At 48.8% G+C, this 27,955-nt stretch overlaps 1 protein-coding gene and 1 non-coding gene across 4 annotated transcripts in view; one reads left to right on the forward strand and one right to left on the reverse strand.

The window, feature by feature from the left end:
• Positions 1–4,997: 4,997 nt before the first annotated feature.
• LOC139004482 (U5 spliceosomal RNA) lies at positions 4,998–5,113 on the forward strand. The gene has a single exon (XR_011470366.1). It is a non-coding gene; the product is annotated as a U5 spliceosomal RNA (small nuclear RNA).
• A 3,643-nt stretch (positions 5,114–8,756) lies between these two features.
• ARMH1 (armadillo like helical domain containing 1) overlaps positions 8,757–27,955 on the reverse strand; it is a 37,358-nt gene continuing 18,159 nt past the window's right edge. The window contains exons 4-12 of one of the 3 annotated variants that reach the window (XM_070404900.1): positions 27,514–27,680; positions 25,789–25,985; positions 22,261–22,345; positions 9,856–9,978; positions 9,678–9,768; positions 9,453–9,582; positions 9,257–9,334; positions 8,989–9,070; positions 8,757–8,911 (exon numbers count right to left, since the gene is read on the reverse strand). In XM_070404900.1, the coding sequence (XP_070261001.1) occupies positions 8,796–8,911; positions 8,989–9,070; positions 9,257–9,334; positions 9,453–9,582; positions 9,678–9,768; positions 9,856–9,978; positions 22,261–22,345; positions 25,789–25,985; positions 27,514–27,680 (1,069 nt within the window). In that variant the 3' untranslated portion in view covers positions 8,757–8,795. Of the gene's footprint in view, positions 8,912–8,988; positions 9,335–9,452; positions 9,583–9,677; positions 9,979–22,260; positions 22,346–25,788; positions 25,986–27,513; positions 27,681–27,955 lie in introns of all 3 variants that reach the window. The other 2 variants (XM_070404898.1, XM_070404899.1) reach the window with 2 other exon arrangements.

Here is a 27,955-nt window from a genome sequence, read left to right on the forward strand (position 1 = left end):
CATTGTTCATTTTCCCCACAACTCCGGCACCCTCTCATTCCCAGGGGTACCCGGCAATTTATGATCTTCCTAGAGAAGGCCAACAGGATTTGCCCCCAGGGCACTAACTAATATACATAGATCACCAGGGATCTTCTCTGATCTTTCCTGGGTCCCCTGTTTTTTAACTAAAATAAAAAATTAGTGATTGATTTTAGTGAGAAAGGAAGTGGGAGAGAGGGAGAGAAATGTCAATACGTTGTTCTTATTCATGCATTCATTGGTTGATTCTTGTATGTGCCCTCAGCGGGGATTGAACCCGCAACCTTGGCATATGGGTTGATATTCAACCACTGAGAGGCACTGGCCGGGCCATAGTTTTGTTGTTGTTGTTTTGTTTGTTTTGTTTTTCCATGCAGCATCCACTTACTCTGCTGCCATTTTTTATCTCCTCCTTCTTATTCTTTTTTTTTTCTCCTCCTTCTTATTCTTAAAGAAAACCTTTTTGCTCAGTGGTTAGAGGGTTGGCCCATGGACTGAGGGGTCGTGGATTTGATTCCAGGCCATGGATATATACCTCAGTTGCCGGTTCCCTAGCCCCAGTAGGGGTGTGTGTGGGAGGGAACCAACTGATGGTCTCTCTCAGGTCAGTGTTTCCCTCTCTCTCTTTCCCTCTCCTCCCTTTCTTCTATTTTCTCTAGAAATCAATGCGGGGGGGGGGGGGGGTGGATTATCCTTGGGTTGGGATTTAAAACCAAAGACCTTTTAACATTTTATATAATGCTGTTTTGGTGGTGATAAACTCCTTTTGCTTTTTCTTGTCTGGGAAGCTCTTTATCTTACCTTCAATTCTCAAGATTTTTATTTACTTTTCAAATAGATCTAAAGCACATTTGAAGAAATGTTTATATTAATTAAATCTGAGTATCAGGTTTGTTTTTGTCCTCTATACTTTCTGCAGAGTCCAAAATAGTTCATGATAAAATTTTAAAGTCATAATGAAAGACAGATGAGGAAGTAGAGACAAGGAGAAAACTGTTTTACTATACAAGTTATTTCACCTCATTAAAAACACACACATACACATTGAAGTCTCTGATGTGTGAATCAATTTCAAGACTTGTGAAGCATTGTTTAGAAAATTACAGAAGTCACTTTTAAAAGTCTAATATAACAATTAATTCAAAATTGCACCAGCTGATGTGAATGCATCCACAGTAAAGATTATTGTTTCTTTCTTAAGGAGAAGCTCAGTGGAAACTGTTCAGAACGAAAAGTTCCATTTGTTCTCTTGTGGCTGCAGGAAAGTTTGGTTTTTGTTTTGGAAGAAAATTCTGACAGAAATCTCTAGTAACAACAAAGTGAAGTTTTCCTCTTAGTTGTGATCACCATCTTCCATAAGGAGAACATGGTTGGGAGGTGCTATAGGTCTAGGGTTCCTTCTCTCTCCCTTCCCTTCCCCCTTCCTATTTCAGCCGGGGGATAATGGAGCCCCCTTGGTCTTCAGTCTCAGGGAGGGATCGATGGAGCCACTGAGGGGGCATGAGTGGAAGCAGTGAAGTCTAGGCTTGGGCTGGGCCACAAGCCCTAGTGGAAGGCTCGGCCTCTGATGGGAGGAGGGTGGGAGCTGGGGGCTGTTAGGGTGCAGGGCGGAAAGATGAGGGAAATAAACGGCTTGTGTTTTCCAGCGGAATTTGCTGAGAGTGAGAGCTGGGGAGGAGGTGTGGGACGGTTTCGGTGAGAAGGTGTGACACGGGCGCCTGGGAAGTCGGAAACAGCCAAGTCACACGTCAGGTAGCAGTGGGGCCTCCATCCGGGCTTTGGCTCAGTCTGATTTTTCCAACAGATGCTTAAAATGGAGAGGATTTGGGGCTTTGCCAGCTGCTGAAAAGGCAGAGGAAGATGGAGCACGAAGGGATGCGTGGAGGAGGAACTGCCGGGAATGACAGGAAGGAGGCCCAGCTGCACAGATGGCCGTCCCTGTGGGGCAGTTACTACCGACACCCCTTCCTCCTCTTCCCTTCGTCACCACAGAGGCAGACTCGGTGTCCTTCCTCTTAAACATGTCAGGTGTTAAGAGAAGCAGGATCATAGATGCCCCTGAAAATAACAGTCTTGTGGCTTCGTTTCTCCCCGCTATTGTTAATTCCTTTCTCCGAGATCTTCACTCTCTCTGTACTGGTTCCTTCCCCTCAGCGTTTAATCATGTTTAACATTCTAATATTAACAAAAGTGAGGGGAAAGGCTGCCTTTAATCTCACACCCCTTCCAGCTACAATATCTTTAATTTTTCTGGGTCAAAATTCTCGAGAGATGCCGATACTCTGCCTGCATCCTCTGCTCTGCGCTCCCTCACGCACCGACTCCCTGCGGACAGCCTTCGGTCACCCTCACTCTGCGGACACAGCCAGGCCAGCCCGACACGCCCTGGTGTTGAACCGATGGACTCTGCGGCCCCCTTCTCACTCCATCGCTTTTTTTAAAAAAGATATTTTTTATTTATTTTTTACAGAGAGGGAGGGAGAGGGATAGAGAGTTAGAAACATCGACCAGCTGCCTCCTGCACACTCCTCACTGGGGATGTGCCCGCAACCCAGGTACATGCCCTTGACTGGAATCGAACCTGGGACCCTTGAGTCCGCAGGCTGACGCTCTACCCACTGAGCCAAACCGGTCAGGGATCACTCCATCTCTTTTCACAGTACTCACCATTCCCTTCTTGGAGTTTCTTTTCTGCTCTTGAGTTCTGTGCTGTCCACACTCCTGGTTTTCCTCCAACTTTGCTAATTTCACAAGTTCCTTCTGCTGCATCCCTCCTTCAGGCCACAGTTCACTATAGACCTATCCTAGATGGTTTTCTCTCCTTACTTTACACTCTTTTCTTGGGCAAATCCAGGCTACCCCCTGGTCCAGGTTACCATTTATCTCCCTCTGGCTTATTGCTCAGCGTCCCAAATTGTCTCTGAGGAGGAGCAGAGGTTGCCACCCCAAAATGTGCCCACCTGGCCTCAGAAGGCTGCCCAGCGGTGCCAGGAACAAAGCCGATTTGTCGACTGGGTAAACGGACGAAGGATGGATGAGTGCCTAAGTTCCTACTAGTGCTCCAAGCTTGCTCCCCGTGGGCTGTGTTACATTCCTGCCTACTAGGTTGTCTTTAGAAAAAATATTCATGGCCCAGGCGTGTTTTGGAATGTGCAGCTTGTTCTCACGGAATTGTGTGTTCTTGGCGTGGTGATGCTGACCCCAGCTGGGTGGCTTAAACAACAGAAATGTATTGTCGCCGAAACCGGTTTGGCTCAGTGGATAGAGCATCGGCCTGCGGACTGGAAGGTCCCAGGTTCGATTCCGGTCAAGGGCATGTACCTGGGTTGCGGGCACATCCCCAGTAGGGGATGTGCAGGAGGCAGCTGATCGATGTTTCTCTCTCATCGATGTTTCTGACTCTCTATCTCTCTCCTTTCCTCTCTGTAAAAAATCAATAAAATATATTAAAAAAAAAAAGAAATGTATTGTCTCACAGTTCTATCGGCCTCACATTAACCAATTGCATCTACAGTGACCCTATTTCCAAATGCAGCTGTTACTGAACTCAAGGGGTTTCCTGCGTGTGGTGTTCTATTTAAGAATAAGACCTAGCCCTGGCCGGTGTGGCTCAATTCCTTGAGCGTCCTCTTGTGCACCGAAAGGTCACCGGTTCAATTCCTGGCAAGGGCACATACCCAGGTTGCAGGTAACCCGGTCAGGGGTGCATAAGGGAGGCAACCGACCCTGATTGATGTCTCTCTCTCTCTCCCTCTCCCTTCTCTCTCTTAAATCAATTCTAACATATTAAAAAAATAAGACCTTTGCTGGGTAGTTTTATTTATTTGCAGCAGGTAAAGGAGACAGGGAATTCACTCCAAATCTTGGTCTCCCTCCAGAGAGGCTTAGCCATTATTTATACGACTATTTGGTTAATTACATGTTGATTTCTTCTTTGCAGTTGGCTATACTTATCAGGTTGAGTTCCTGTCAAGCTCATCCTATTTAGGGCTGCATCTGCAAAATACTGTGCTACGTTTTAACATTTAGTAAGAATAGCATTTAGTAAGAGCCAGACCAGACCTTGGGACCCTTGTCCTGTCTAACAAAGATCATGTTTTGAGGTACTGAGGGTTAGGAATTCAACATACTATTGTTTTGGGGGGGGGGGGGGGCAGTTAGGAGATGGGGGGTGAAATTCAACTCATAACACCAACTGATGTTGTTGATGCTTTAAAGCACTGACCATATTCCTCTTCTTGGAAGCTTTTCAAAGGTTCTCCATTGCTCTCAAGGTAAATCCAAGCTCTTAGCAGTGAAGGCCCATCAAAATGTGGTCCCTGCCACTTAACCCCTTGCTCTTTCTTCACCTTCCTGCTCACACTGCTTATGGTGTCTCTCTGCCTAGAACGGATCCTTTAACCTCTGCCCATGTGTCACTGAACATTCTGTTATCAGTGCTCATCACACACACCTGCCTCCTAGGGCCAAGCACAGGGTTTGACACAGCACTCAATACATTTTTGTCGAATGAATGTATGGAGACAATTATTTTCAAGCCTTTTTAAAAAAAATTCAATAAAATTAAATATATTTTTAAATTCAAGAGAAGTGTTAACTTGGAATTACTCATATAAAAGTCTTTCTGTTCGGAGCAGGCTTTTGTACTCCTGCCAATCTGGTTCCTGCTCTGCCCCCTGGTGGTGGCCCTGCGCCCGGCAGGAGAACGAAAGGACCATTTAAGGTATTTCCGGAAACCGGGAGTTGGCGACTCAGCTCATTTATACACCCACAATGCATTGCACATAGGCTATTTTCTACTTTAAAACATCTAGATTATTTTTCTTTCAACTTTTCCCCCTCACTAAACATGCGACTGCTTTCACAGCATTGTCTGAACTCAGGGCAGAAACCATTCGCTCTTTTGTGGAAATAGTTACCATTGCTTTTCCAGGAGTTACAGTTACCTGAGGACTGTGCGCCACGCTGCGCAAGGCATGCTCTGGTTTCTCTTCAGACCGCATAAATCTTTCGCCTTTTACTAAAGATTTCCGTGGAGAGGAACAATTCTGAGTTATTACTCAATTTTTTGAGGTCTTGCATTCGCAGGACTTATGAGTGTATGAAAATTAGACATGTGCTTTTTATCGGTTGGGTTGGTTGTGCATTTTTGACTTTAGTTCTCTAGATGCTCTAGGAGGGGAAGGTTGCTATTTTCTCTTTTAACACAGAGAACAATTGCATCTTTCCTGTGTGTGTTGAGGATGTCAGTGTTCTTAGCGGCAGTTTTAGTAGGTGGCTCAGGCTCGGGTGCGGGATGTGTGCGCCAGGGGGGCAGGGCGTGGCTGTTCCTTTGCCTGCTTGTCGCCAGGGACGCAGAAACTAAGCAGATTGGTGGACCGGGTACACGGATGGAGGAGGAATGGGTGCCTGAGTCTCCTCTAGTGCTCCGAGGGATCCAAGGTCCCGTGTTGCATACTAGGTTGTCTTTAGAAAAGCATTCATGTCTCAGGCGTGCTCTGGAACGTGCAGCTTGTTTGCAATTGTGTGTTCCTGTTGGAGTGGCGATGCTGGCCCCCGATCCAGCTAAGGATGGACAGGCGCCCCCAGTTCAGAAGGACCGGGGAACAAGGGGCGCTTAATGTAATCACTCTGCCTCAGTAAGCACAGTTATAGTTTACATTTTTGTTATACTTAAGGTTTGGTTTTAAAGTTTCCCTTCTTTTTTGTTTTAATCCTTACGCGAGGATATTCCGCCCCCCCCCCCCCCCATTGATTTATAGAGAGAGTGGAAGGGAGGGAGGTGAGAGAGAGAGAGAGAGAGAGAGAGAGAGGCATGGATTGGTTGCCTCCCACACTCTCCCCCAGGGGGCAGATGGAACCCGGAACCCGCATCCAAGGCACGTGCCTTTGACTAGGAATTGAACCCAGCCCATGCTCTAAGGACTGAGCACATCGGCAAGAGCTCATGTTTTTAATTAAACTATGGTTACCTTAGACAAGTGGTTTCCAGATTTTGGATTTTCCAATTATTACAATTTCCAAATTATTTCTGGGCTACAAAAAATTTTTAACCATTTTTCTACAATAGAAAAGCCATTTCAAGACTAAAAACAGGAGAGCCTCATAGCCTTCTGGGAAACCATCTTATTTCCTCCCCTCCCCCTCCTCCTGCCTTCAACCAACCAGCCTCCCATCAGTGAGGGACATGCGCAATGTTTATTGAAAATATCAGTTTCTGCATGTGGGCAGTAGATATTGAAGGTTATATGGTTTACAGAAAACATTTTTTAAAAAATATTTTATTGATTTTTTACAGAGAGGAAGGGAGAGAGATAGTCAGAAACATCGATCAGCTACCTCCTGCACATCCCCCACTGGGATGTGCCCACAACCCAGGCACATGCCCTTGACTGGAATCGAACCTGGGACCTTCCAGTCCGCAAGCCGACGCTCTATCCACTGAGCCAAACCGGCCTCAGCCAGAAAACATCTTTAAAAGATAAACACCCAAGTCCCTATATCTACATGAGGAAAACATTCTGAAAAAGGCTTTCATAGGAAAGAAAATTCAAGAAGACATTGTTATTAAAAGAATCAATCCCCTTAGATAAGCTTTATTACCCAGAATTGTGTTTAGCAAAAAAAAAAAAAAAAAAAAAAGTGTTTATTTGTGTAGATTTCTTTTTAAAAAAATATATATATATTTAAAACATTTTATTAATTTTTTACAGAGAGGAAGGGAGAGGGATAGAGAGTTAGAAACATCAGCTGCCTCCTACACACTCTATACTGGGTATGTGCCCACAACCAAGGTACATGCCGCTAACTGGAATTGAACCCGGGACCCTTGAGTCCGCAGGCCGACACTCTATCCACTGAACCAAACCGGTCAGGGCTGTGTAGATTTCTTGTCACATTAAGATTTTTTTCATCACTAATATTAGCAAGATTGAGTATCAAAAATAAAAAGACTAAAAACAGTGCAGAATGACTTGAAACCAAAGGACAGGACACTTCTTTAAAATAGGAAATCCATTTAGCTTTATGGGAATATATATTTTGTAACCTTCCTTTCCTCCAGCTCAAACATAGGAAAACGGGCTCAAAATCAGTTTAGCCAAAGGCTGAGCCGCCTTAGATTGACAGTATCAGGCCGGTGATGCCCTCTTGTGGCAGCTTGGAGAATTACTGCCATCTGACTTCATTTCCCCTGACTTGAACAATTCCTTTAGAATTACCTCCATTATTCATTCATGCATACCTGGCATTGATCTCAATGTTTGGGATACATCAGTAAAGAAAAAATAAATAAATACAGCCTAGCCAGTTTGGCTCAGCGGATAGAGCGTCGGCCTGGGGCCTGAAGGGTCCCAGGTTCGATTCTAGCCAAGGGCACATGCCCAGGTTTAAGGCTAGATCCCCAATAGGGGGCGTGCAAGAGGCAGCTGATCAATGATTCTGTCATCATTGATGGTTCTATCTCTCTCTCCCTCTCCCTTTCTGAAATCAATAAAAATATAAAAAATATATAAATACATATATCTAGCCCAGCTGGTGTGGTTCAGTGGTTGAGTGTAACCCATGAACCAAGAGGTCATGGTTCAATTCCCAGTCAGAGCATATGCTAGGGTTTTGGACTTGATCCCCAGTAGGGGTGTGCAGGAGGCAGCCAATCAGAATTATCTCTTATCATGGATGTTTCTATCTCTCCCTCTCCCTTCCTCTCTCTCAGAATAATAAAACATATTTTTAGCCCTGACAGGTTTGGCTCAGTGGATAGGGCGTCAGACGTTGGACTGGAAGGTCCTAGGTTAGATTCCGGTCAAGGGCATGTACCTTGGTTGTGGGCTCAATCCCCAGTGGGGGGTGGGCAGGAGGCAGCTGATTGATGTTTCTCTCTCATCAATGTTTCTATCTCTCTATCCCTCTCCCTTCCTTTCTGTAAAAAATCAATAAAAATATATTTTAAAAGCAAACAACCCCATATTAAAAAAATACTTATATCTATATATCTAATCTCTATATCTATGTTTATCTTATTTATCCTTGTCCTAGTGGAGCTTATATTCAGGGGGAGAGATAATGAATGAATGAATGAATGAATGAATAAATAAATACTATGGAAAAAAAATGGCATGCTAAGGGGCGGGGGCCATAGTGTAGGGAGTGGTATAGTGCGGGTTGCAACTTAAGAAAGAGTAGCCCTCAGCCCTGGCTGGGTAGCTCCGTTGGTTAGACCATTGTCCCGGTATGCCATGCTTGAGGGTTTGATCCCAGGTCAGGGCACATACAAGAATCAACCAATGAATGCATAAGTAAATGGAACAACAAATCAGGGTTTCTCTCAAATCAATTAAACAAAAAGGAAGAGGTGATTTTGTGTGAGTTGAAAAGAGATGAGGGCGTTGGTCATGCAGCTAGAGATCTGGGCGGAGAGGGTCTGAGAACAGAACCTCTCTCCCTGTTCACCAGAAAAGCCAGCACAGAGGTCCCAAGGCAAGAGCTCGTTAAGAAACACACAGCGAGTGTGTCTGGAGCCTGTGAGGGGGAAAGAGAAGTAGGAGACAGTTCAGAGGTAACGGGATTAGCGCACCAAGGGCCCTGCTCTCATGGACTCTCCCTCCGCATCCACACACACAGAGAACAGATCACGGCAAGGCTGTTTATTGAACTCTCCCCAGCCAGCAGCTCTCCCCCGCCCCCCCACCCGGAGCCAAGTGGAGTCGCCCTGAGGGGACCCAGGCTCCCTCCGCCTCTCCGCCTTGGCCCTCCCGGCTGCCTCAGGGGCCCTGTCACTCCTTTCCGTCCACATCCTCCAGGAAGTGAGTGGAGTCAGGCAGCCGCTGCCGATCCCGAGGGCAGAAGTAACAGCTCTTGTTGCTGTAGACATGGCCGCGCAGGTACAGTTCTGGAAGCAGGAGGCGAGCCTGAGTCCGGTGCTGGCTGCACCCGTGCTCCATCCAGGGCCCCTCGCTCCCCACGCACCTCTGGACACATTGACTTTGTTGGTTGCCAAGATGTCCACCTGAACGCTGTCTATTTTCATGTGCAAGTCCTCTGCGTTGCTCTGAGGACAGGAAAGGGAGCGGAGAGAGGCAGGTGCAGCCCACGCCCGCGTCCTTCCCTGCCGCTGGCCACCAGGCCCAGTTCGCGTGAGGGGTGCCCCGGGGGAGGGACGGGGTGCAGGAGGCTCCGTTCTGATGGGGCCACTGCTCTCTGCGCAGGCGGGACGGGGCGGGGCGGGAACACTCACGCGGAAGAGCTTGTAGAGCTCCTGTCCCATGCACTTCTGCACGTGCTCCTCCACCACCGGGAAGATCCGCACGAAGTACTGCACCGACGGGCAGCGGCGTGACTGCGGCGCCCGCCCCGCCCGCGCCCACCCGCTCCGGGCCCCCGCCCCTGCCCCCCACCCGCGCCCCCGCTCCCGCCCGCGCCCCGCCGCGCACCTCCAGCGTGAGGCTGGCCTGCCGCTGGCTGTTGCTGTGGTCCACGTTGCCCATGGCGGCCATCAGGCTGTGCACCACGCGTAGGCGCAGCATCTCCTCGGCCAGGCTCGTGTTGCCGCGCGCCAGGACCCTGGGCCGGGACTCGGGTTGGGGCGACCTCTGGGGGCTCCCCAGCGCCGGCTCCGAGCCTGCCTGCCGCCTCCACCCGCGGCCCCGCCCGCTTACCCGATGGCCTTGGCGGCGGCGGCCTGCTGCAGGAAGGCGGGCAGGTGGGCGGCGGGCTGGTGGGGGCTGGTGAGCTGCAGGACCGTAGAGTCTAGTGGAGGGGCGGCTGTGAGGCGGGGCTCCTGCTCTCGCCGGGTGCCTTCCCCCACCCCCCCACCCCCGTCCCAGCGATCCCTACCGCTCAGGATCTTGGGCTGCAGTTCGCTGGTCTCCGGGATGGGTGGGGTCAGCAGGTCCACGAGGCCGATGAGCAGCGCCTCGCACACGTCGTAGTTGACCAGGTCCTTGATCAGCTCGATGGCTGGGGGATGGGGGAGGGCAGAGGCCATGCAGAAGCCTGCCTCCAACCATCTCCACCCCCAGCCAGGAAGCAAAGAGCTCCTGGAACCACGTTGCTTTGCTTTACCTCATCCTCTTCATTGACCTTTCCTGACCTTTCCTGGCCAGCACTGCACCGGGTGTGGGGAGAGCTGGGCAGAGGACACCTCGGTCCCGCCTTCTTGGAGCTCTTGGTTATAGCGGAGGAGGGGGAGCTCTCCCCCTACACCCCCACCAGCCATTAGCCGGGGTGGGGGGTGGGGGGCAGGGCTGGGTGATGAGCCCATCCATCCTGGAGGCTTGGAGGAACTCCGGAGGATTCATGCAGGAGGGAAGGGCTGGGTTTTCAAAGGGAGACAAGGGGTGAGGAGGAGACAGCAGGTGGGTGGGGATGTGTGGCAGAAAGTGAAAAAGGGGTGCAGGCAAGGTGGACAGCAGTTTGGAGAAACGTTTGTTTCTGATGGACCATTATCGAGCCCTTCTTTGCCTTGGTTGTGTGCTGAGGGCAGTGAGATTCGCTTTGCAATAACACTATGCCTGTTAACCCCATTTTACACGGAGGAATGAGGCTCAGAGAGGTACAGCACTTTGCCTAAGGTACCACCGCTAGGAGGCCGTGGGAGCAACAGGAAGGAGAGATTTGGTTAGGAGGGAGGAGGCAATTAGAATGTATTGAAGGAGTTTTCTGTAGGTGTTTTCCAGTTATTCATTCCTCCCAACGTTCACTCAGCCTGTAGAATGCCTATTGTCACAGTATGGTAAGGAGCCTGTGAAAGGGGTCAGTAGGCTGTGGGCGTGCCTGGGGAGATGTAGAGAGAGGAACCAGAGAGGCAGAGCTGGAATGGGCAGGTTGAGATGGTACATGTTAACCGTGGTAAATGTTACTCTAAACACATGTGCTGGCTGCACGGGACAGGACTTGGAGATGTGCTGTCCCAGCACAGGAGCCTTGTGGGGCCTCTCTCTCCATTTACTCCTGGCAGAGCAGATTTAGGATAATTTGTTATCTCCCTGATTAGCTCTTTTGCATACCAGAATGCCATGTAGACACAGAACTGCTATATTAACAGTGTTATCTGTTTGAATCATAGAAATTGACCTTTTAGTTCCCTGTCAGTAAGAACATGTTTGGGATAGTTCTTTGCAATGTGAGAAAAGCCTCCAGTTGCTCTAATTTTCTTTTTTTTAAATCCTCTCCCGAGGATAGTTTTTATTGATTTTTTAGAAAAAGAGGAAGGGAGAGAAAGAAACATTAATGTGAGAGAGAAATATTGATCAGTTGACTGGGGATCGATCCACAACCTGGGTATGTGCCTTAACCAGGAAGTGAACCCACAACCTTTTGGTGTACAGGAGGCTGTTCCAGCCAACCGAGCCACCCGGCCAGCGCTAATTTGGTTTGGTTCTAACTTGGAATCACAGAGCCAGCAACACTGTGGAGGGAAAGGGACCAGCACACCACGCCTCCCTGCCATCCCACACACTCTCCCACCTGCACAGCAATGCGCCTGGGACGCCTCTGGCTGCTCGGCAGCCCCTGCCTGGACTGGCTGGTGTCTGAACTCCCGCCCCCCGTCGCCCCGTCCTTCTCCCCTGTTCTTATTGTTTGGTTGTGACACCTTTTCTTCCTTGCTCCTGAATGAGTGCAGCTTGGGGTTTAGGTCTGAGTGGTTGGCTCCTCACACCCACCACACTGGGCCTTGTCAGCTGCAGGTCGACTCCCAGGAGTGGTTGGGCTCGTCCCAGGCACAGGCTGGTAGCACCTTAGTGCGAGGACGCGGCAGGAACAGTGCCAGCCTGTGCCTCAGAGAGCTCTTCCTGCCGCTGGACATGGCTCATGGACATTCAGGGGAGTTCGTAGCTGTCACTGTTACACCCAAAGCAAAAGTGCTTGTCCTGCCCAAATATCTCCATAAGAGACAGAGCCAGTTACAACTCTCTGCCCTGCGTTGGTGACTAAGCACAGCAGGCTCATGCAGAAAGCAGAGGACAACAGGAGACTGCAACGCCTGTGGTACTGATGACCCCCCCATCCTACACTGAAGCAGTCGCTGATTGGTCATTGGTCAGGAAAATGCCTGACACAGGTTTACTCATGGGTGCATTCATTTATCCAACACATACGTATTGTGCATCTTCTCCCTGTCGGACCCTTGTGCTAGGGCAACGAGGAGGACTAAGGTCCAATCCCTGCCTTCAGGGATGACACATCTAATGGGACACCAGTAAGGAAACTGGCATTTATGATGCTGTGTTATAAGAGCTCTGGGAACATGAAGGAAGCCAGGTTGGTGTCAGAGCATGTGGAGGGGTTGGGGGTTAGAGAATCAGAAGACTTCCTTGGAGAAGGTAACACATGAACTGACAAAGCCACAGGGAGAAGGAGGGGACTGGAGTGAAGAATATGGCAAGTGCCATGCTGCCAAGTGCATGCCACCCTTGTGGCCAGGCAAGCAGGGAGGCCTGGCTGGGACACAGGGCGTTGGTGAGAGCTAAGCTTGTGGAGGGAGGTCAGCCCCAGCTTCTGAGGGTTTTGCACGTGCCAACCACCCTGCAGAGCAGGTGTTTTCTCATCTTTCATTTCAGAGAAAACCAAGACTCAAAATGATTGAGTAACTTGCCCAAGATCAAAAGTTAATAGGTAGTAGAATGACTCTACAGATTCCAAAGCTCATATTATTTAAAAAAAATTTTAAAAATTGATTTCAGATAGGAAGGGAGAGGGAGAGAGAGATAGAAACATCAATGATGACAGAGAATCATTGATCAGCCACCTCCTGCATGCCCCCTAGTGGGGATCGAGCCCGAAACCAGGCATGTGCCCTTGACTAGAATCGAACCCAGGACCCTTCAGTCTGCAGGCTGAGACTCTACCCACTGAGCCAAACTGGCCGGGGCCAAAGCTCATGTTTGTCGCCACTAAACTCTGGTGGAGAACCAGGAAATAGACTGTGTGTGGGCACCATACTGGAGAGATGGAGTTTGGTTTAGAGGTGAGAAATACAAAGACCTGAATTACAGAGGAGACGGAATGGAGAAGAGGGGACACGTTTGAATGATATTCAGGAGTTAGAGTTGACTGTCTTGTTGGAAGTTGGCTGCAGATGGGATGAAGAAAGAAACGATGATTGCCCACATCCGGGCGTTTTCCCCTGAGGCTGGGACCTTGGAAAAGGAAAGGTTTGGAGCTAGAACACCAGGAGTCCCATTCTGAACATGGTTAGTGACATCCAAGGGGAGAGGTGCAGGAGGCAAATGGAAATACGGGTCTGGAGCTCAGGGGAGAGGTCACTCTGCTCATCACCCATTAAAGGGGAACAATAGTGCCCACTTCATTTGAGGACTAAATGAGGTAGGAGCTAGAGCAGTACTTAGCATTTAGTAAACCCTTTGTAAAGTTATCCATGATTGTTTCTGTCATTATAGGTGGTAATTAAAACCATGGCAGTGGACTAGGTACCACAGGAAGAAAAGAGAAGATAAGAGGAGCTGGGGTTGGATCCTGCGAGGAAAAGAAAGGGGGTGCTGGGGGAACGGAATGCACAAAGGACTGAACAGCAGCTTCCAGAAAGGTGGGAGGAAGCCAGCAGAGCTGGGTCTGGGAAGGAAGAGAAGAATATTCAGGAAAGTGGCTGGATCAGGAGAGCTGGAGCTGTTGAGAGATTATGCCCAGTGAGGCCGAGAAGCGCTCGGCAGGGCCCATACCCATTCATTTGACAAATACCAACTGAGTAGGTGTCAGCTACACCACCAGTGCTGATGGAAGCAGCAGTAAACGGCCCAGGTGTAAGGAGTGGGCCACTGACACTCAGAGGAAACTTTAGCGCTAGAGGAAAGATTCTTCCAATCCGAAGAGGAACTGTGGGACCCACGGCCTGGCAGACTGGGAGAAAGCTGGGTGAGGCAACCACCTGTCCGATAGATGAAGAAACCCAGGGAATCAGTAAAAGAGGCGACCGAGCTGCGGAAGGAGCCTTAGAAATGGGACTGCGCCTGGGAACCGCGGCTGTGACATGCAGCCATTGCAAGTCACTCGGCACAGATGAGGTTTGTTTCTCAATTCTTTGCTAGCCTGGGAAAACCAGGGTCCAGTTCTTTCTCTTCGCTTCCAGACAAGACTGCCACCTGCTGGCCACCGGCGAGAAGTGCGCTTCAGTTTGAGTCCACACACAGGATAAGTGTGTTTGGCAAGTTGCGATGTTGCAAGGAAGAAACCTGTGTCAGGCATTTTCCTGACCAATTACATTCTGTTTCTTGTTTCTGTACATTTTGCCACCACTTTCACCACATACTATTCAACACCCAATGCTGAAACATTAAAATTATAGTTTATGCACTATTTTGTCTTAAAAAGCCAGGCAACAAAGTAATGAAGGTTATGTGCTCTGGTGGTATATGAATTGCTATGTGTGTCTTCCATTGATATACCTGCTCTTCTGGGCAAGTCTCACACCGAGTCCCACCAGCCTACTCGTTGGCACTTTTAGAACTGCTCCTGACACCAAAGCCAAACATTGCTATACCAGGGGGACAAGGGAAGACAGTACCAGGCCCGGGCAGACACAGAGGCTTGGAAGGCCAGGTAACTGGGATTAGAAACAAAATTTTCCCCAAGGGCTTTCTACTAAAAAAACAAATGACAACTCTGGAAGACTGTATAATCCTATATAATAAAGAGGGAATATGCAAATTGACCCTCACAAGTCACAAAATGGTGGTGCCCACAGCCAATAAGGAGGGCATATGCCAATTGACCGCCACGTCCTCAAAGATGGCAGCACCCACAGCCAATAAGGAGGGAATATGCTAATTGACTGCCATGCCCTCAAAGATGGTGGCACCTACAGCCACAAGATGGTGGTGGCCAGTCTCTTCAGCCCCACCAGGGTGGCAGGTGTGCGGCAAGGCCGGGCCTGCCCCAGGTGGGTCTGGCCCTGCAATGTGCCTGCCTCCGGAGTCCCCCAGTCCCCTCAGCCCCCTGCAGCCCAGGGCCGCCTGAGGCGCAGGCAAGCCTCAGATGGCAGCTGCCCAGCAGCCCAGGGCCGTCTGAGGCACAGGTAACCAGGGCCGGCCGAGCTTGCGCTGCTGGCAGTGGCAGCAGCAGAGGTGTAATGGGGCATCACCTTCCCCTGATCGCCAAGTCGCCTCCCACTCCCGGACTATGAGAGGGGGCAGGCTGGGCTGAGGGACACCCCCCCTCCAGTGCATGAATTTCCATGCACCGGGCCTCTAGTGAAACTTATAAATGCTAAATAAAGTGTAGTTGAGGCCCTGGCTGGGTAGCTTAGCTGATTATAGTGTCAACCCGATAAGCCAAGGTTGTAGGATGTTTCTCTCTCTCTCCTTCCTCTCTCTCAAATCAGTAAAGTGTTGCAGTTGAAGTGCTCATGTAATTTTGGGGATGCTGTAGCATTGGTGGCTCAGTGGTAGAATTCTCATGTAATTTTAGGGAAATAATATAGCCTTTGAAAATATTCAGCAGATTTTTTCAGCAGTTTTTATCAGATGGTATATTCATTTTAAAATATACTCCTGCCTGGCCAGCATGACTCAGTGGTTGAGCATCGACCTATGACCAGGAGGTCATGGTTCGATTGCTGGTTCAGGGTACATGCCTGGGTTTGTGGGCTCGATCCCCAGTGTGGGGCATGCAGGAGCTCTCTCTCTCATCATTGATGTTTCTATCTCTCTCTCCCTCTCTCTTCCTCTATGAAATCAATAAAAATATATTTTAAAAGCCTGGCTGGTGTGGCTCAGTGATTGAGCTTCGACCCATGAACCAGGAAGTCATGGTTCAATTCCCAGTCAGAGCATATGTTAGGGTTTCGGACTTGATCCCCAGTAGGGGGTGTGCAGGAGGCAGCCCATCCATGATTCTCTGTCATCATGGATGTTTCTATTTCTTCCTCTCCCTTCCTCTCTCTGAAATCAATAAAAACATATTAAAATATTTTTTAAAAAATAAAAATAAATAAATATGCTTTACAAAGTTTTTAGCATGTTTTCTTTCAAGAGCTGGAGCTCAATTCTCTTCCCCTTGAGTGTGGGCTGGACTTAGTGACTGGCGTCTAGTGACCAGAGGAAAACAGTAGTGACAGGTGCAACTTCTGAGATTAGATTATAAACAGCCCTGGGGCTTCCTTCCTCTGCTCCTTCTGGGACCACTTGCTCTGGGAGAAGCCAGCTGCCATGTTGTGAGGACACTCAAGTAGCCCCGTAGAGAGGTCCACGTGGTGAAGAACCAAGGCTTCCGGGCAACAGCTAGCACTAACTGGGCAGGCGTATGAGCGAGCCACACTGGATGCCTCCGGGTGATCGCAGCCCCAGCTGAGCACTTGACTGCAACCTCATGAGACACCCTGAGCCAGAACCGCTCGGTTAAGCTGCTCCCAGATTCCTGACCCACAAAAAGTATGTGAGATAATAAATGTTTATTTTTTTGGCCACTAAGTTTTGGAGTAATTTGTTATATAGCAATAGATAGCAAATATAGATGACTGATTTGACAGCTTTTGTACATTTCTGCAAAGTCTGAATATAATGGCTTTCATTTTGTCTTCATAGCAGGTTTTTAAGGAATCTTCATTTGCCTCTGCCCAAGCCCTGTGCAGCTGCAGGGCCAGGGAGTCGGGGCAGGGAGGGGAACCTGGTAGCTGAACTTGCTGGAGGTCATTATACTACTCCGCCTAGACTGCCCATCCTTGAGAAGAGGGGCTGGGGAGGGTGGGGCAGAGAAAGGGAGACAGAGGGCTACAGAAGGGGGCTAATAAAGGACAGAAAGCGGGTACTGAGGGGCAGAGAGAGTTTGAAATCCCTGAGAAATCGGAAGTTTTGGCTTAGGCCCTACCAATACAACCAATAGGAACTGCTATAAACTTTACAAATGTTTAAAGGAAATATGATTTTTTCAGTAAATTGGTGAATTGGACATTCAGCAAATTGCTCATTTGGCCAATTGATTTTTGGTAAACATACATTTGGCGAATTAATTTTATAATGATTGGTCTGCTTCTGATGAAATCAAATAGTAATTTTTACGTTCCTAAGATAACTATTTGTAACACATACTAATATATTTACATACATATGTATATTATTTCAACTCCCCAACAGAATTCATTAATTTGTTCTTCCAAAAAACTTTATGACTTTGAAGTGTCTCTTCTCTAGGGAGGGAGGCGGTGAGCGGGTACTTGTCATGATTAAGTCCCTGCGTGCCACGAATTCCTGGAAGAGCAAGCCTCCCTGGGAGGAAACTGCCATTTGTCACTTCACTGCAATTATAAATGGAGATGAATTCCAGGCAGGCCCACTTTGGAGAAGTCCTCCCTTAAATTTTGGCTCGCTTAGGTTAAGTGGGCTCATCATTGAAAGAAATTCTAAAATCTTCAAAGTACCTGAAAACAAAAAACTCCTCCGGAATCAGTGGATGAAGACGTCAGTCCCCTCTCCCTGGTTATTTCTCCTTCAAAGCGAAGGTCAGACAACAATGGACAGTCAGAATCTCTTGCCATGGGGATGAGAAAGCCACTGCCTGGTGCACAGGTTTCCTTCTCCACTCTTTTTTTTTAATTAAAAAATTTTTTGTTTTGTTATTCCTCACCTGAGGATATTTTCCCCATTGATTTAAAAAAATATATTTGCACTGATTTCAGAGAGGAAGGGAGAAGAGAGAGATAGAGACATGAATGATGAGAGAGAATCACCCATTGATTTTTAGAGAGAGCAGAAGGAAGGGGGAGAGAGGGAGAGAGAGAGAGAGAGAGACATCGACGTGAGAAACAGTGATTGGTTGCCCCCCGAATGTGCCCTGACTGGGGCTAGGGATCAAACTTGCAACCCAGGTACGTGCCCTTGACCAGGAATCGAACCTGCAACCCTTCAGTGCATAGGCCGAGACTCTAACCACTGAGAACACTGGCCAGGGCTCCTCCAGGCTTTTTAAAGAATCTGAAAGGGCAGGGTGTTTCAGAACCTGTAACACAGAGCTCCCTAACCACCCTCCTCCAGGGACACTGGGACAGGTGTGAGGGAAAGGTAATTTTAGGAAACCCAGCTGAAGTACGCTGACCCAACAGTCTGGTAGAGAAAAAGGAGAAACTAGCAAAAATGGCAAAACCAGCAGGCTGGAGGAGGTCTGGAAGTGGTATCACAGAAGCCAAGAGAAGAGAGTGAGGTGCTATTGACCAATGGGTCAGAAGTCAGAGATCGAGCAGGAAGAACACCGGAAGATGAGTAGCTGGGAACTTGGGGTCCAGGAGGGGTGTGCATCCTCAAACACTGATTGAATTTTACCTTTTTTGGAGGACATGTCTTTGAAGTCTCTTTTAATTCACAGATTACCAAGGAGACTCGGTAAAACGGGAGATACAGAGCACATCTGCATGTCAGTGGAGATGGTGCTCCAGAAGGAACGGGAGTGGGGACTGCGGAGAGAAGTCTGAGAGACCAAGCAGAAGGAGAGGTGATGGAACAGGGACACTGCCATGTCATGGGAAAGAGCAGAGAATGCGGGTCAGGCAGGCTGGCAGGTTTGGAGGCGGGAAGGTGGGGTTCTCAACAGAGAAGGAGGTGCGGCCGTGGTCTGGCTCCTCCACCGCTGACACACACGGCTCTGGAAGGAGTCACCAGGCCCCCTCAGCCTCTCCTGGCCCTGTTTTCACAGATTCTGCCTGAGAATCCTGCTTTCCCTGTGGCCTTCCCAGGGGAAGGATGTCAGCCCCACTTCCTCGCACACACAGCGTGGGAGGCAGAGGGCACATCCTCCCTTCTCTCCTCCCAAACCATTAATTTTTCTCCTCAGTACAAAGAAAACTCAGAACTCAAGTACTTGGCATAGTACTTGGCATAGCACACATGTTCAATCAATATTTGTTTTTAAAAAACAAGCTAGCAGATAAAGACAGTCTGGAGGCTGGTTCTGGAGGCTCTGTGAGCTCAGCCGGGGAAATGCCCCGAATCGCGAGACTCGCCAGGCCATCGCCTGCAGCTCACTGTGGAAGTGTGTGCGGATTCATGCTCGACGCTGACCACTGACCTCTCAACAGATCGTCCTGCCCGACTTTGATGAGATAAATAGTGTCTCTGAGTGCAAACAAACAAACACACTAACTAACCCTGCCCTTTACGGTCAGTCCATTCAGCTATGCCACCTGCTCCTCTCAGGTCACAGGCTTCTCTGTGCTGACTGTTGCCATCACCCTCGGGTAAAGGGAAGCTTCGCCTGGGTCTGGCAATTTGGCGTCTTCAAACTCAAGAGAGAGTCATGTCTGGCCCTCTCCGCTCACCACTGTTAGAACCACAGCTCAGACCTGTCGGAGCTCCCCTGCCCTGCCTTTGGAGGAGTGTGAGAGGCGGAATACAGTATTCTCTCCTCAACCTCCACGGCTTCGACCGTGCGAAATTGCTCCCTCTAGTGGACAGTCATTCCATCTGCATTCTCTATATTCCGAGTGACAGGAAGACTATTTTGAAGGGCCTGGTGAAAAAGAATAATTCATTTATTCAGCAGACATTTCTTGGGCACGTGCTATGAGTTGGGCATTTCTGAAATTATTTTGAGGTACAGAGTTTCACTGTGCCCACATGCGCACACACCAAATAAAAAAGGCAGTGATAAAGCTTCACGCTCTGCCTGCCACAGCGGTCCTTGTCATGAGATAAATGCAGAGGGACTCTAACCTGGGCCCGATATGGGAAGAAGCCGAGCCAGTTCCAACTCAGGAGGGCTTCATCAGCATACATGAAGCTAAGCCACTTTTCATAAATGTATTCAACAAACTTCTACTGAGTACCCATATGTCCCAGGCCCCGGACTGGAAAAGGAGATGAGTCAGGCCAGCCCCTGCCTGAGGTTGCTCACAGGTCTGGGAGCGAAAGGCACATAGGCAAGAGGTCACTAAAGGTGTGCATGCGCAGCACTCCCACCTCCTGCCCTCATTCCTTCAACAAAAGTGGACGGAAGACCTAACGTATGCTGGGGACGACGGGGAGGACATGAGGACAAAAAGGATGACAGGTGCACTGGCATTGTGCAGGCTATGTCAAGGGCAGTTACCATTCTGGAGATAACTGCACCGATGGAGGGGGGTTCTAGAGGGAGGAGGGCTGAGGGTGGTACTAAGGAAGGAGGGCTGTATTTGGGCAGGGGCGGAAGGCAGGTTGGGGAAGACCTCAGAGCAGAAATGCTTAAGCTGAAGTGGTGGCTGAGTGGGAGTGGTCACACTGCCATGGGGAAGTGGGCTGGGGAAGGGAGGTCTCGCCGTTACCCACTTCGGTCTCCTCGGGGTTGTTTTTTTTTTTTAAATATATTTTATTGATTTTTTACAGAGAGCAAGGGAGAGAGATACAGAGTTAGAAACATCAATGAGAGAGAAACATCGATCAGCTGCCTCCTGCACATCTCCTACTGGGGATGTGCCCACAACCCAGGTACATGCCCTTGACCGGAATCGAACCTGGGACCCTTCAGTCCGCAGGCTGACGCTCTATCCACTGAGCCAAACCGGTTTTGGCTCCTCGGGGTTGTTTGATTAAGCTTCCCAACATTAAGCTGCCTGGTCACTCCCTTGTCCAATGCCAGCGACAACCTTCTGACCTTCACTTAGGTGCCTCTACCACTCCACCCCCTCAAGTGGCAACTGCTGCCCAGCTAGGAGAATGCTCCAGCTGGAAATCAATTTCAACACAGCATTATTTCTCAACACACAAGGCCCACGTACCCACACATACCTGCAGGGGTCAAACAAGTACAAAACTGACAGTGCCGCTGAAGGAAAAACACACCTGACATTCTTTCCACATCGCCTCCAAAAAATGATTGATATTGAACGTAAGCCTTCAGACCTTTGTTGACCTTTGACTCTCACTTGCACGCCTGAACCTGAGAACCTGCCTGCTCCTCTGCCCCTCCCAGACGTCTATGACCTGGGGCTCAGCCTGTCATTCTGGACACAGGAGTCCCGATATGCACGATGCCCAGAACTTACCTCGCTGTCCTGGCCTCCTCAGCCCTGCCCATGCCCCCTTGCTTATGCCACCTCGTTCTCCACACCCAGGCAGTTCTGTCTTGTCCATTCTCTCTCTTTCTGGGGCCCGGTATTCAGCTAGATCAGTACGTTCCCATTTTGTTGTACGGACAATCTGAAAGGCTTCCCAACTGGCCTCCAGCCTCAAGCCTCCCTGTGGCTCTGGCCACCTGGCCGACCACACCCAGGCCTTCTTCCTGACACAGTGCTTTCCCTTGCCGTCCACCTGTTCATGGTCCACTTTCCAATGGCTCCATGCTGCCTACTGGAGGGAGTGCCCACTGCTCCACCTGGGACTCAGGGTGCTCTGTAATCTGGTCCCAGCCTACCTTCCTAGGTCTTCCTAGACTAGACCAAGACCTCTACCACACCTCCACCAAATGGTCTACCTGTTACCCCCCACATACGCCTGCTTTTCCCCATGTCGAGGCCTTCATGTGTACCATTCCCTTTTCTGGAATGCCCTCCTCTGCTTCTGTCTACTTTCCTAAATCCTTCCTGTGCTCAAAGACTCACCTCAAACACCACTTTCTCTTGAACCCTCCTGTTGAAAACAGAATCTCCCTCCTCTGAATCGCTATAGGAACAGGGAAGGGAGTAACATCCTGCAGACACCTGCCATGTGCTACCGTTAAAAGCACATGCTTTGGAGTCAGACAGATCTGGTTTGAATCTGGTTAGCTGGCTAACCTCGGAGAACATAATCTCTCTGTGCTTCAGTGCTTCAGCCTGAAAAACGTAAACATACCTGCCCCCACCATTCACCCATCTGAATATTCAGACACCTAATACGTGCTTGGCCCTGCATTCTTGTGGTTATTTTGAGAGTTCAATTAAATGACTCATGGAAGGTGGCGGGCACACAGGGGTACTCAAGAAATGAAGACTGACTAAGACTACCATTATCTAGCGTCGTTTCCCAGAAGAAGGACAGTGCGCAGGGTGATTTCTGTTTAGAGGGGAAGCACCACCTAAGACTGGGAACCAGAGCCAGCTCCGGACCCCGGCAAATTCTAAACAGCTGTGAAAGCACCAAGTGGCTGATTCGAAGTACAGAAGGTGACTGTCATTTTCTGAATGACTTGCCCATCAATCCTGAATCAACATCTTCTATCGGCCAAGGCTCTCCAGAACACTCGACTAGGCTCTTGTGAATAGGAGAGAACTTTTAAGAGCGAATGTGCCCCGCTCTCACTGCCACCTTCTGTGACGTGAGGCTGACCTGCCGCCTCCCCTACCTTCATACTGGACTTCCAGGTGCATCGTGCGCAGCACGTTCAGCACGCAGTCCACGATGCTGGGGTGTGTGGCTCCGATGATCGACTGGCAAGACAAAAAGGACAAGGCGGCTACTCTTTACATCTTGTCCATCGGGGAGGAATGAAAAGCAGCCTTCCAAATAGCTAGGCAGCCTGGCTGAATGGGGAGGGTGAGGGCAGTGGGCAGTCACTGGGCTTTGGCCCTGGAGAGGAGGGCAGGGCTGGGCAGCCAAGAATGGACTGAGAATCTGCCGAGGTTGCCACTGAACCCTCCAGCTCGGGAGGCGTTCAGTCGAGGCTGGCTGGCCACCTGCTAGGGATGCAGGAGCAAGCTGGCTACCTGGGCTGCGGGGAGGGCGGGCACACGCCAGGGAGAGTGCGAAGATCCTAAATCTTCTTTCCCCGAGGAACCTCACCCAATTAGGGAACCCCTCTTTTCTACGTCTTCAACCTTTACTGGTTCCTGCCCTCTAGCACTGAACACCCTCAAGCTCACCCAGATTGAGACTCCTGTCCTTCCCCTCTGTCCTCTCTTGCTCTTTTCCCTTTACTCCCGAGCTTCCCAAGGAAAGCCTCCTCTGACAGGCTACTGCAATTTAATTTTTCCTGCCATAGGACAGTGCCCTAACTCACCAACACTTTTCCTGCTGGGACCCTTTTTTGGTTCTCCCCGTACTTAATCTCTCTGTTGTATTCAACCCATTGGATCATATCTTCCTTAGTGAATGAAGCTCTTTCTCCTTGATTATTACAGTCCTGTTTTTTCTTTCTTTTTTTTTTTTTAAATATATTTTTGTTGATTTTTTACAGAGAGGAAGGGAGAGAGATAGAGAGTTAGAAACATCGATGAGAGAGAAACATCGACCAGCTGCCTCCTGCACATCTCCCACTGGGGATGTGCCCGCAACCCAGGTACATGCCCTTGACCGGAATCGAACCTGGGACCCTTCAGTCCGCAGGCCGACGCTCTATCCACTGAGCCAAGCCGGTTTCGGCAGTCCTGTTTTTTCTTGTTTTCCTTTCATGGCTTTCATCATTCTTTCTTTCTTTCTTTTTTTTAATTTGAGAGAGAGAGAAAGAGAGACATTGACTTGTTGTTCCACTTATTTATGTATTCATTGGTTGATCCTTGTATGTGGCCTAACTGGGGATGGAACTAACAGCCTTGGCATATCATGATGATGCTCTCAACAACTGAGCTACCCAGCCAGGGTTGTTCTTTTTTCAAAGAGGCAAAGAAGATGTCGAAAGAATAAGGACTCTGCAGTTCAAGGGAGTTGGATTTAAATGCCCACTTATGGTTTGGCTCAGTGGATAGAATGTCAGCCTGTAGACTGAAGGGTCCCGGGTTTGATTCCGATCAAGGGCACTTGCCCGGGGTGCGGGCTTGATCCCCAGGTGGGGGGCATGCAGGTGGCAGCTGATCAATGATTCTCTCTCATCATTGATGTTTCCATCTCTCTCTCCCTCTCCCTTCCTCTCTGAAATCAATAAAAATATATTTAAAAAAAGAAATATTCTTAAAAAAAATACCTATCACTTAGTGTGTGGCCTTGAATAAGTAAGAAGCACCCTCCTAGGCTCAGTTCCATCATCTTTAAAATGGGGATAACAGCCCGGCCGGTGTGGCTCAGTGGTTGAGCACTGACCCAGGAACCAAGAGTTCACTGGTTTGATTCCTGGTCAGGACACATGCCCAGGTTGCAGGCTTGATCTCCAGTAGGGGGCGTGTAGGAGGCAGCTGACCAATGTTTCTCCCTCATTAGTGTTTCTATCTCTCTATCTCTTTCCCTTCCTCTCTAAAATCAATAAAAACATATTTTAAAATGGGGATAATACTACCTGCCTCCATCAGCTATTATGAAGACAAAAAGAGATAGTCTATGTGGGCTCCTAACACAGTGCCTAGTATGTAGGAGGCACTTAATAATGGAAGAGAGAGAGGAGAGAGAGAGAGAGAGAGAGAGAGAGAGAGAGAGGAAGAGAAACATCAATGTGAGAGAGAAACATCAGTCGGTTGCCTTCCCGTACAGGCCCGTGCCCTGACTGGGAATGGAATCCACAACCTCTCCGTGTACTGGATGATGTTCCAACCAACCGAGCCACACCAGCCAGGGCTCTCTTCTTACTTTTTACATTTTACCTGGTGATCTTATTTACTTTCATGGTTTGTTATCACTTCTCTGCTCATGAATTCAAACTGCTCTCCTCACCTTGAGTATCCCTCTGCAGCTTCAGCCTTTTATTTTCTACTGTCCAATGGGCGTCTCTTCTAGATTCTGAACAGGGATTCCTCAATTGAGCTAGGAATCAGAATTACTTGGGGAGTTTACTAAGAAAAAGTTTTATTAAAGGCCGCCTGAGAGCCCTAACTGGTTTGGTTCAGTGGATAGAGTGTCGGCCTGCGGACTGAAGGGTCCTGGGTTCGAGTCCAGTCAAGGGCGTGTACTTTAGTTGCGGCACATCCCCAGTGGGGGGTGTGCAGGAGGCAGCTGATGGATGTTTCTCTCTCATCCAATGTTTCTAACTCTCTATTCCTCTCCCTTCCTCTCTGTAAAAAATCAATAAAAAATATTTTTAAAGGCCGCCTGAGAGCTGTCAGATTGTATGGGAGGGAGGCTCCGGATTAAGTATCTTTTAAACAAGTGACCTATCTATGTCTTCTGTAACCAGCTTGGCCTGCTCCTCAGATGGAGCCACCAAAGTTCATCACATTTATTGAGTCAAAACTTAACTCTTTTCAAATGAAATAGGTTTCCCCACTCGCTCGGTGGCACACAACTCCCCCTGCTGTCTAAGTCCAAAGCTGGGTGTCATCTTTGACTCCTTTCCTTTTACTGCCCCAAGTCCCATGCATTCTGCCTCCAAAATGCCTGTCCAACCTGGTCACCTGTATCCCCACGGCCACAGTTCAGGCCTTACCATCTCTTTGACCCCTTAATTGTTTCCCTGCCTCCAGCCCATCCTAGAGCTGTTTTGAGAGCTTTTGACGGCTCATCTCAAAACTATTCTTTGAGTCTCCAATTCCCTCCTACGAGGCAGGGTGTCTTCCCGTGGTCACCATGCCCCAAATCTGACCATGCCCCAATTCCAGGGCACTGTCTGAGAGGAAGGCAGAGGCCAAGAAATAAAGGAGTTTCCCCAAGCACCGAGATCTGGCCTCTTCACTTACACACTATCTACAAATGCACCGAGAATCCTTCCCTATCAAACTGACTCCTTTAATCTTTTCTACAGTCCTTTCATCATCCTTGTGGCTTGTCTCAAACACTTTTAAGTCTGCCAACATCTTTCTGATCCTTAAGTAAACAGGACAAATCACCCTGACGGGAGACGTGAACTCTCTGCCCGGCCTTGGCCTTCTAGCAGTAACGCTGATTGAACAGCACAGGTGCCGTGGGAGGCTGAGCTCCGTTTCTCATGCCTGCGTGGAGTGCGACTGTGGAAGGTGATTGTAAGGTCACTGCGTGTGAGTCAGAACCGCAGGAGCATGCAGCCTGGGCTCACCTGAGCACACCGGAGCGTCTGCAGGGCCAGCTGCTGAGCTTTCGGGGACACAGAGGGCAGTAACGTTATCAGACCTTTGTACACTTGATTCTGGTACTTGGGATTACCGTGGAGCAAAGAATCCAGCAGAACCTGCACTTCCTCCTGGGTCTCTTCTGACTTAGACTTTGCCAAAAATTCTGCTATCGATCGTACACCTGAGCAAAAAGGAGAGGAAATGCTAAATTGGAAGGGGTTTGTGAAAACAATCCTCACTCAAGATTACATAACATTGGATGAAAGAAGGTGAAGGGATTAAGCAAAAAAACATATGTATAACACATAGACATAGACAACAGTGTGGTGACAGCCAGAGGGAAAGGGGGGTGGAGGGTAGCTGGAGGTGGGCAATGGTGGGGAAAATGGGGAGGGAAAGAGACTTTGCTTGGGGCGAGGGGCACACGATGCAGTGTGCAGATGGTGTTTTATAGACTTGTACACTTGAAACCTGTACCCCAATAAATTCTATTTTAAAAAAGATTACACAACCTGAGGTAATAGGATTAAGATGTATTTAATCAAGCCCGTTCAATCAGAGCAAAGTTGAGGCTTAGCCTCATGTTGCATCATTGTCTTGTTCACCTCTGGCTATGTGGCTGGTTTCAGTATAGGCATCTCAGCTTATCAAAGTGTTCTAAATTTAAAATGGCTCTGCAAAATGCACAAATAAAAAACATGCATTTTGATGGCTATGTGATAACTAACATATGCTTAGTGCTCAGCAATTGTCAAAATATTATCACAAATACTATGTCATTTAATCCTAGAAACGATATTGAGAGGGAGGTATTAGTTCCATTTTATGGATAAATATTCTGAGGCTCAGAGAGGCCATGGGGGACACACAGAGAACTATGATTAAAGTGCAACGGGGACCCTAGCTGGTTTGGCTCAGTGGATAGAGCGTAGGCTTGTGGACCAAAGGATTCCGGGTTCGATTCCTTGGTTGCAGGCTCCTCCCCGGCCCAGGCCCTGGTCAGGCCTCGTGCAGGAGGCAACCAATCGATGTGCACATCAATGTTTTTCTCTGTCTTTCCCTCTCTCTTACATTCTCCCTAAAAAAAAAAAAATCAATGGAAAAATATCCTCAGGTGAGGTTTAACAACAACAACAACAACAACAAAGTGCAATGAAGGAAGTGCTTTGACAAAGGGATGCTTAGGGGATGGGATCTCCTTTACTCGCCTTAGTCAGAGCACTTGATGGATCATACTGAAAATCCCGGATTATATACCGTTCTCACCACACTGTAAGCTCTTTGGCAGGGACTGTATTTTATTCATCTTCGTGTTCCCAGCACCTTAGCATATACCTAGCACTCATATTCAATGATTTTATTTCAATTTTATTTCTAGAGTTATTCATAACTCGGTTTCACTAAGGATTTTAGGCAATGGCTCAGTAAATCTTTGTTGAATAGATGCATGTAAAAGGATATATTTAAAATGGAAAAAGTGTTTCCAAAACCACAGCAGAAAGAGTTGAGCAGATGATGAATCAGGAAAATCATAAATCTGGGTCTGGGGGTGGCGATCTGCGTGGGAGCTAACGGAGTCCCCTGGACAAAGTGCTTGCGGTGCAGCCGGTTCTGCGGCAGCTTTCCTGCGGGGGTGCTGGGCCTGCCCCCGCTTCACCCAGGCCCCGAGGCAGACATGGGAGTTCGTCCTTGCCATACGCAGTACCCACCATAGCTTTCGCAAATGAGCTCCTTGTACTTCCTGCCAGAATTTGCAATAACCTGAAGTAGCTTGATGGATTCCTTCTTGTCCTCCTCTTTGATCTTCTCCATCCCCAGTGTTTCCAGGAGTGTTAGGGCGCCTCCAACCTCAAGAAATTCTATAAGGTACCGGTTACTGTCCAGAGGGACAGAAGAGTAGAAATAAGACACTTGTCAATCTCCTTGGCCCTAACCTTTCTAAGGTCCTTTCTTCACATATGTTGCCCTCCTATCCAGGAAACGCTCATGGGTAAAGTGACACAATAGTTGGGAAATTCTTCCTTTTGCATTTAGCAAGTTCAATACAATGAATATTTCTTGTGTTTGGTTTTCTAGCATCTGTTCTTTTTCTTGTAATAGCAGCTCAACTGCCCCTTGGGGAATCATCCCTCTACCCCTCATAAGCCATGT

This window comes from Myotis yumanensis, unplaced genomic scaffold (assembly GCF_028538775.1).
Source record: "Myotis yumanensis isolate MYYU_CA2020_CCGP unplaced genomic scaffold, mMyoYum1.0.hap1 SCAF_2, whole genome shotgun sequence".
Classification (NCBI taxonomy): Eukaryota; Metazoa; Chordata; class Mammalia; order Chiroptera; family Vespertilionidae; genus Myotis; species Myotis yumanensis.